This window comes from Hylobates moloch, unplaced genomic scaffold (genome assembly GCF_009828535.3).
Source record: "Hylobates moloch isolate HMO894 unplaced genomic scaffold, HMol_V3 SCAFFOLD_6, whole genome shotgun sequence".
NCBI lineage: Eukaryota > Metazoa > Chordata > Mammalia > Primates > Hylobatidae > Hylobates > Hylobates moloch.
Window position 1 is genome coordinate 151,298,972 of NW_026652281.1, and position 10,058 is coordinate 151,309,029.

Here is a 10,058-nt window from a genome sequence, read left to right on the forward strand (position 1 = left end):
CTGTTTCAGAGTGAACACAGCTGATACTATTAATATTTATAATTACCATTTGCTGAGTATCTCTAATACATCAGACCCTTTGCTGGACGTTTCCTTAAACATTATCTCAACTGAGCTGTACAACCATTCTGAGAAATAGGGTTTCTTTGGCTCCTATTTCACATATAAGGAATTAAACATAGAGAGTGTTTAGTTAAGAGGGTTTTCCAAGGCATCACAATAATTATGTTTTGATGTGGGGAGATCAAATAGGAAGTGTGCCAGCCTGAAAATGTGTATCCTTCGGTTCTGCACTGCCTAGATTACACTCCAGTCTGACCGCCTCTAGCTGGGTGACTCACCTATCGCCTGGTTGCGTCTCTGGGCCACTGCTCACAGCCAGTGACTGTTTATTTCCTCCATTATTTACTGGCATCTCTTTCCTCTTATATCAAAAGTCTTGGCTCCTAACAATGTTCATGTAATGATGTATTTGCCTTATCCTACAATATGTATAGAACAGTCACAAAATAGCACCAATATTGCTACTAAGAGGTAATGAACCTGGAGACTACTGAATGAACTTGGAGGTTTCTTTGCAACTCCGTGTGTCCTTAGAATACACTCCACCAAGGGTGTAATCTGACTTCCTAGACTTCCATGGAGGGGGTTCAGATCTGGCTTCTTAGACTACACTCCAAGTGGTCAGAAGCTGAGGTTCTGAGACCATCCTGACCAACGTGGAGAAACCTCGTCTCTACTAAAAATACAAAATTAGCCAGGCGTGGTGGTGCATGCCTGTAATCCCAGCTACTTGGGAGGCTGAGGCAGGAGAATCACTCGAACCCAGGAAGTGGAGGTTGCGGTGAGCCAAGGTCACGCCACTGCACTCCAGCCTGGGGGGACAGAGTGAGACTCTGTCTCAAAAAAAAAGAAGCTGAGGTTCTGGAAGACTCAAAACAATGGGAACAGTAGGGGACAGTTGAATAAACTGTGACGTCCACACAGTGGACGTCACTAAAACTGGGAAAATAAGGAAGGAAGGCCTCCATACCGGGACAGAGAATGCGCTTTAAGATAGTAAGGATGAATGAGGGAAGGAAGGTTCTGCCTGTGTGTGGGCAAAGGGGAGGTGAGTGCTATTTGCTTATTGTTTTGGAAAGAAATTCAGGAAGGATAAATTTTAAAAATTAATAAAAATGGTTCATCAGGAGGAAGGGATGGACACAAAGCTTCTTCGGATCTATCTTCTTAAATATTTGTCCTTGAAATATGTAAATGTTTGACATATTTAAAAATAAATAAATGAGAAAAAACAAGAGGTTCATTGTTTAGAGAACCTAGCTCTATATCAAGTTAAGGACATAAACGTGCAAAGAAAATAAATATTTCAGCCGGTTGTAGATGACAGCGTGTTCACCTTACACCCTTGGTGGAGTGTATTCTAAGGACACACGGAGCTGCAGAGAAACCTCCAAGTTCGTCCGGTAGTCCCCAGGTTCATTACCTCTTACAAGTAATATTGGTGCTATTTTGTGACTGTTCTATATTGATTGTAGGATAATGCAAATACATCATTACATGAACGTTGTTAGGAATGAAGACTTTTTTTTTTTTTTTTTTGCGCGATGGAGTCTCGCTCTGTCGCCCAGGCTGGAGTGCAGTGGTGTCATCTCGGCTCACTGCAACCTCTGCCTCCTGGGTTCAAGTGATTCTCCTGCCTCAGCCTCCTGAGTAGCTGGGGTTACAGGCATGCACCACCACGCCCAGCTAATTTTTGTATTTTTAGTAGAGATGGGGTTTCACTCTGTTGGTCAGGCTGGTATTGAACTCCTGACCTCGTGATCTGCCCGCCTCGGCCTCCCAAAGTGCTGGGATTACAGGCGTGAGCCACCTCACCCAGCAAGACTTTTGATATAAGAGAAAAGAGATGCAAGTATAAAATAGAGGAAATAAATAGTCATTGGCTGTGAACAACAGCCCAGAGAGGCAACCAGGAGACAGGTGAATCAGCCAGATAGAGGGAATCTGTGGGGGTCTCTACAGCATCCACTGCAGCCGGACAGTCAGTACGCAGAGAAGGCTGGCCTTGAATCAGTGTCAGTATGAGGTTCAGGTTGTCTGGCTTCTTCTAAGTGGAGCTTTGGTGTTTGTGCTGGTGCTGGTGTTGGGAAGGCTGCTGCATGCCAGGCCCAGGTCAGGAGCTGGCACCTGCCCTCTGGCTGACAGCCCGATGCAGCTGTGCTCCAGTCAGGGTGGCTGTGTTGCTGGGCAGGTTGGGAGCAGTTTGCTGAATGACCCCTGACTCTGTCTCTTTCTTCCCCAGCACAAACGCTGTATCCCAGCCTCCCTGGATGCTTACTACTCCTCCCAGGACCCCAATTCCAGAAGCCGCTTCTACACAGTCATCAGCCACTACAGCGTGGCCAAGCAGAGCACTGCCCGGGCCATCGGGCCGTGGCTGTCGGCAGCCGCTGTCATCCACGAGCCCAAGCCGCCCAAGACCCAGGGCCACTAGAGGCCTGCCCCAGCCAGAATGGGGGGCGGGGTGGAGAGGAGGACCCCCATTGGCTAAGCCAAGCTCCAGTTACAAGACAACACTGTACTCCTGGGATATGGGGGCGGGGGCGGGGCAGGGCAGGGTGGGGGGAGGAACGCACCACAAACATGGTGTGTGCTGGAGTTGTCTGAACCGAGATTTCTTTTCGTTCCTTGGTATTGTTGATTCGTCCCCGAGTCAGGCTCATGTACAAAGGCATGTTTCGTGTTGATTGTTCCCATGTAAGATATTTTTAAAGCCACTGCTTATTCTTTGTTAGGAAAATGTAATAGCAGAAAAGGAAAGAAACAAAGAACATGAACAAAAAGCATTAAACTGGCTCCATTGGAAGACGTTGAAGGGCAGTGAAGAGCACAGACTCTGTGGGCTTCTTAGATAAGCAAACGTAGCTTCAGTGGGGGCTCCCGGGGTGCAGAATATGTGAGTGACACAGACTGGGACTATTCCGTTAGCCTGTGGTCTGCAGGGTAGGCACGCGGGAAGTGAGGAATGGCCGAGCTGGAGAGAAGAACTGATTTTGGCATTACTAAGCCCAGAATGCATATAACCCATAGTGAAATGTACTGGCCTCTGGTGCATTTTGCAAGACGAGCACAAACTTTCTGGGCCTCCGTACTAAGACCTGGGTAGACCCACATGGCCTGGGCTCTGAATGCCCACCCTGCGACGGTGGGTTCTGCATCAGCAAACGCTGAGGAGTGGGCAGATTTTCTTTGTCTTTTGCTTGCATTTTCTAGATCCACACCTGGATACTGCCCATGTTGATGAGACAACAGCAGGCGGAGAGGGAGGGAAGGAAAGTGCGGCTGCAAGAAGGAAGGCACGGGACAGGCATGTGACACTAGGCCACAAGTGATAAGCACAGGCACCTGACTTTTAAGTTTTTGTTTGTTTGTTGTTTCCCAAAGTGCTGATAACAATAACAACAACAATAGGATTCCAACCAGGTGCCTCAAGTGACAACCAGGAAGAGATCTGAAGATTGGGCCACCACAATGCCAAATCATTTCTAAAGGAAGCTGAAAAATGGGACTGTCTTTTGCCCACTTCGTTGTGTTAAAAGGGGACATTTGTCCAAACTCCCCAACCGAGTTCTAGAAGATCCTGACAAGGAGGCAGCATCCAGCCTTGACCAGGCCTCCCAGTTCCCTGGAACTGTATCAGGCATTCCCCTGCCTCTCACAAACGTTTCAGGGAGGCCAGTTCTGCAGGGTGTCAGCTCCAGGACCCACAGGGCCAGAACCAGTTGGGAGAATTGGTCATTTGAGATGTGGTACTGCTTCCTCACAAGTCTCCGACAGGCCATGTAAAGGGTATTTTTTTTGTGGCTTGCTGTGTTGCTGAAATCATCATATGCAACAGCTGGGTAATAAGACTAGCATAGCTCAAACTATCCTGCCAAACGCTCTCATCTGATTTTTCCTCCCTTCTCCCCCAACCTCCAATCACCCTGAGTCACCTGTAAATTCATTTGTCATTCAAAGCGGAATAACAAATTGTCCCTAGCAAAACCGCTGAGCGCTTTATAATTTTGTGGTGTATTTTTGTCAGTAGGTAGCAGAGGCTGAAGTATTTTTTGGTGTAATTCTTGAAATTTTCTGACAGGAAACAAATAAAGATAGATGTGTCTGAGAGTCTTGATCTTCCTTTGCAATGTTCTTTATCTCCCACTCAGTGAGCCTGATGGGGAAGATGCCGGGGGTGGGGGTCCCAGAGGGCAGGGTGAGCCCTACAGTGTCCTTTGGGCTGGGGCTAGAATTGGACTGTAGGAGAATGTCCATCCTCAGGCAACTGGGGCCTGAGATGGTGTTACAGTCCTAAGGAAGGACCAAGAGGTGTACCCGGCTGCTTATCTGCCAGCTCAATGTCCTTCATGCAGCGGATGCCTACTGGGCAGCTTCTAGGGCCAGGCTGTGCTGGGCATGGGGGATACAGCAACGGATGACACAGAATCACTGCCCTGAAGTCTGGCGATGGAGTCGGATATGAAAATACAAGTGTAATGATGCCTTTAACTTAATGCAACTGGTGGTTAGCCGCAACTAGGAGGAAGATGTTGAGGACCCCTTTTTAAATTGCTAATTTAGGGCTTAGCATGACCTTGGCAGGTAGGGGTCGTTGACCCCATTAGACAGATGAAGACATGGAGGCTCAGAGGGGAAAAAGAGACTGTACTAGGGCTGTAACAGAGCAGTGAGGGTCCAATCCCAGGCTTGTGGGACTCCTTTGCACCCCTACCCTACTTCTGTTCCATGTCAGACCCTGAGCAACACTGTCTAGTTACTTTTCCAGAAAAGTTGCAGCTATAAGAGTGAACGAGCTGATTCTCAGCCAGAACTCAGTATCAATGGTGACTGTGAAGAAAAGCCAACACTTAAATGCCCTGTGCTCCATGCCAAGTACTAAATGCCTTATGTATCTTAGTTCCTACAACCCTCCTACCAGGTCTGTGAAGTAGGTGCTCCCACCTTCAGCACCACTACCATCTACTTTGTCATCATCATCCCCGTTTGGAGACAAAGAACTGGAGGAACAGAGAGGTGAAGCAGCTTGCTCGAGGTCACGCAGTCAGTGAGCAGCAGAGCTGTGATTGAAGCCCACACCTTTTTGGTACCAGGGTCTTAAGCACTGTGCCATGCAGCAGTGACCATGCATCTCTGCATCTTGCTTTGTAGGTTATAGTTTGTGCACATACATCTTCTCTAATGTGGATGGCAGGCCACCTGAGGAAGAGACCAGGGTTGACTTTGGGCAGAGTTGGAAGCTGAGGCTTCAAGTGGGTTGCTGTGCTAGAGGTTGGGGCTGAACATGCACGGTGGGTGGGAGAGAGAAGGGAGACGACACAGCACCTCCTGGCTGGGGCTGCACAGGCTGCTGAGCACAGGGCCTCAGACAACCCTACCCACTCCCATACAGCCTCGGGTTTCCAGCCCGGCTTTGGGAGATGATGAGTGGGAGAGTGCAGGGATCGGAGCTGGCATCCCACCCACAAAGCCTGGCTGATCCACAAAGCCAGCACAGAAACACCCAACATGTCTTTCAATTACACAGAATCAGTGAAAGGCTTAATGAACACATGTACAAACACTCTGTCGTAAGTGGATTTGCCACTCCAGTGCCTCAAAAAGTAAGAAAGCTATCACTTCTCTGGAATGAACAGGCTACGGGTGTATGAGTAGAAATGAGGGAGAATGAGTGGGCCAGGAGATGAGTGCAGATATTTCTGTTTTAGGAGTGACTCTGGGGCCAAGTGCTATCCTTATCAGAATAGACGATGATGCCTAACTCTTCCTGTGAATGTATCCAAGGAGTGTGGCATCAGTTAGAAGAGTTTAACCAAAGGGGGTTTGGTCAGGGACATCTCCTCTGCATTTTGCAGAATGGGGTGTTACAGAGCCCTGCTGGTTGATGGAGGGTCAGGGGAGCCAGATAATGATCCTAAAAACAGCATCTTGGTTTGTAGATCAAGCTCTATTTGTGTGTTTTGCATGCTTTTTAATCTATTCATCAACATTGGGAACCTCCCCAGAGATCCCCCCCAGATAAGACAGGATGAAGGCTGTGCAGAGAGGGTGGCTGGCCTGGGCCTGCGTGTGGCAAGAGGTTCTGAGGCAGGAGGGCATGTCTGTGTGGGTATCAGACTGGGTTCTGGGAGGACCTGGGCTTGGAACTGCGCCTTGAAGGACGGGCTGCACTATGACAGGAAGAATTTGGGAGGATGGAGGAGAGACAACACACAGCCGTCCTCCCAGGTAATGAGAACAGCATCATAAAGGTTTGGAGGAGGGAAAGCCCAGGGCTTCTGCTCATAAGGCTGCTGGGGTGCCTCCCCCAAGCCAGTGCCAGAGGCAAAGATTCAGGTCCGTACCCCTGGGCTCACAGTCCAGGCTGGGGGAGAGGAAGAGCGAGATGAAAGAGCAGCCCATGACTGCATACTGGGGAGAAGCAGTGATGGTGCCCGGAGTCATCCCAGCGGTCGATCGGATCAGAAGGTATTTAGGGAGATACACATTTTTTCTGGAAAACTGAAAGGCCACCTGTCAGAACTGCTGTTGGTCAATTTATCTTCCCTCAACTCCTGCAATGTGCTCTAATCCAAATGGGGAGTCATGTGGAAGAAGAAGAAATTGATCTCCAATAATTTTTCCAAGAAGCACACAATACCATGTCTTTAAAAAATAGCACTCCTGAACAGTGGAGAGAAAAGGACTGGTTTCCACGGCAACGTCAATGCTGTTTCCCACAGATCAGACTCAGTCTAACACAGCAGGCTGTTTATCTGAGTCTGTCCTTTTGTCAGAAATGATCTGTTTCTGGAAACACAGATCTATAGTTCAATTAGTCAAAGTAGCCCCCAAAGATGGTTGTGCCTCTCTCTCTGGACACTCCCCACTCCTCTCTCTCCTTGCTGTCTCCTCTCCTTCTCTTAATCTTTCTCTTTTTCTGTCTCTGCCTCACTATCTCCTTCCGAGGGAAGGTTGTCTAGTGGCTGTGGACTGAGCTTACGTAATTTATTTTTCAATTGCAGGCCCTTGGTTTGGGCCAGGTGTTGGGGATGTGGCACCCGGGAGGAGAGCAGGCGGCCCTGGGACCGGGTGCGACTCCTGCACCTGCCTCTGCCAGTTCCTTCCCTCTCTTCGCACCGCAGCTTCCTCATCTTTAAAATGGGAATAAGAATTGTTCCTACCTGATTTTGTGAGAATTCTATGACATAGCGTTTAAAGATTTACCTATAGCAGGAACTCGACAAATTGTAGCTACTGTGGATCAATCTCTCTGCCTCAGTTTCCTTATTTATAAATTGGAATTACTTGTAAATACCGCCCTCCCCCCCAACAACAGGGTTGCCGTGGGTTGAAATAAGGCAATGGCCTTGAAGTGACTACAACAGAGAAGTAGATTACCTCCTGCCTGCCGTCAGGACGCTCCCAGGCCCTGTCCCTTTCCTCCCAGGGCGGCCTCACGTCATCTACCACATGTGCCCCAACTCAAAGCCACAGCTGCCCCATTTTCTTCATGTCTACTCACAGTTTTTAACTGCTACATTTAGTTACACAAATACATCATGTTAAAAAAAATTTCATTTTATTTTAAGTTCTGGGGTCCATGTACAGGATGTGCAGGCTTGTTAAATAGGTAAATGTGTGTTGTGGTGATTTGCTGCACCTGTTAACCCATCACTTAGGTATTAAGCCCAGCAAGCGTTAACTATTTATCCTGATGCTCTCCCTCCCCCCACCCCACCCACCCCCCGACAGGCCCCAGTGTGTGTTGTTTCCCTCCCTGTGTCCACGTGGTTCTCGTTGTGCAGCTCCCACTTATAAGTAAGAACATGCTGTGTTTGGTTTTCTGTTCCTGTGTTAGTTTGCCGAGGCTAATGGCTTCCAGCTCCATTCATGTCCCTGCAAAGGACATGATCTCATTCCTTTTTATGGCTGCATAGTATTCCATGGTGTATATGTATCACATTTTCTGTACCCAGTCTATCATTGATGGGCACAAATACATCATTTTTAAAGATTACAAATAAAGTGTTGCTTTGAGGTCTCTGTCACATTTTCCAAAACCATTTTGATTAAATTATTTACATGCACTTCAAAACAAGCAAAAAATAAATAAATAAATAAATAGATAAATAAATAAAATAAAACAAGATTTACAGACTTTATTCAAATCTCACCAGTCTTTCCACTAAAATCCTTTCTCTGTTTCAGGATCTGATCCAAGCCCTTGGATTGCATTTAGTTGTCTCCTCAGTCCTTTCAGATTTGTGACAATTCCTGCTTTACCTAGTCTTTCACAACCTTGACACACTTTGGATGTGCTGATCAGGTACTTTGTAGCCTATCTCTCAATTTTGTCTGACATTTTTCCATGATCACACTGAAGATATGGATTTTGGAGGAAGAATTGCACAGAGGTGCCCTTCTTAGAGCATCATATCAGGAGTACAAGATATTGATGTGTCTTATTTCTGGCAAAGTTAACCTTGACCCCTTGGTTTAGGTGGTATTTGCCAGGTTTCTCTATTACAAGTTATATTTTTTTCTTTGTAATTAGTAAAAATTTGAGGGAAGTTCCTTTGAGGACAATGCAAATATTCTATTCTTTCACATATTAATTTTAGTGTTCATCAATGGATCTTACCTGCAGCAATTACTATTAAGGTGTTCTCATAGCAATTTTATATTTCCCCCATTTCTTGTACATTTATTAACTGGAATTCCCCTATAAGGAAGAGTTGTCCCATCTCCACATTTATTTATTCAATCATTTATTTATATTAGTGTAGACTCATAAATATTTATTTATTCTTTGGATTAAAATCTAATATGATTTTTATTTTGTTGCTCAAATTGTTTCTGATTTTGTCATTGAGTGCTCTTTCAGGTTAGCTCATGTGTCTTTTTGACGCATCCCTGTTTTTTTAACAGTTCCTAATTTTCTGGCACCACAAGATACTCCAGGCTCATCTTATATTTCCCCCTTTTCAGTCCTGGAATCGACTGTGTCCCCAGGGAGCCCTGGTTCCTTTGATGAGGGAATGACATTTAGAAACCCAGTTCTGGATGTTAGCTGTGCTGACTGCTGCAGGGTGTCATTGCTTCCACGCTTTCTTGGTATACAGAGCTAGGAAGTTATGGATGTATACTAGCCTGTGTATGCATCTGTCTATTTGTCTGTCTGCTACCTATCTATCTATCTATCTATCTATCATCTATCTATCTATCATCTATCTATCTATCTGTCTCACACAAACATGAGTATTTTAATCCCTCTTACTCCAATGCAAAACCATAGGGTTTTTTTCTAGGATTCCCTCTTCACTTGCTTGTAATTTCTTTCTCTGACAGTGGGAAATATGTTTCTATTATTTACAATATATTTACTTATTCATTCATCTCTAGTGTACATGTGAAGTCACTTCAGATACATGTTTTTTGGCATTTAGAACTTCTGACATTGCCAGAGACATTTTCTGAGTCACTAACCTTGTGTTCGAGAGTACAGCATCTTTGTGTTTAATTGTAAGGACTCGTATATAAAGCCACTTCATGTTTTCTGAAGGCTAACATTTTTGCAGGGGGCAATGTGTTGTATCATATTTAAGCTGAGTTTCCCAAGGTCTCATCACTTACAGTAACAATGAGGACTTATTAACAATAATCTCTTAAACGTCGTAGATAGCTACTCCCATCTGCTCATGCAGGATCCTGGCCCCCTTGTAAAGATCTCACTCATCAACCCACTACAGATATTTCTGGGAGCTCCCAGGTGGACTCTCGCATGTGCCCAAGAACAGGTGTGTACCTGCTGGACTTGGCTGCTCCTCTGAGCTCCATGGGTGCCCAGATGTTCTCAGGCTCTGATGGACAGCTCCACAGATGCCCTGGAGTTCTTGCAGTTTCCAGTTGCCTCAGGATCCAGTGGAGTAAGTGAAGATGGCATTCTTATTTTATTTATTTTATTTTTAGAGACAGGATCTTACTCTGTCACCCAGGCTGGAATGCAGTGGCAT

At 46.2% G+C, this 10,058-nt stretch overlaps 1 protein-coding gene across 1 annotated transcript in view; it reads left to right on the forward strand.

Annotated features, from left to right (window-relative positions):
• Nucleotides 1-4,173, forward strand: part of NSG2 (neuronal vesicle trafficking associated 2) — a 63,046-nt gene extending 58,873 nt beyond the window's left edge. The window contains exon 5 of the mRNA XM_032158656.2: nucleotides 2,306-4,173. Coding sequence (XP_032014547.1) covers nucleotides 2,306-2,497 — 192 coding nt within the window. The 3' untranslated portion in view covers nucleotides 2,498-4,173. The remainder of the gene's footprint in view (nucleotides 1-2,305) is intronic.
• The last annotated feature ends 5,885 nt before the right edge of the window (nucleotides 4,174-10,058 follow it).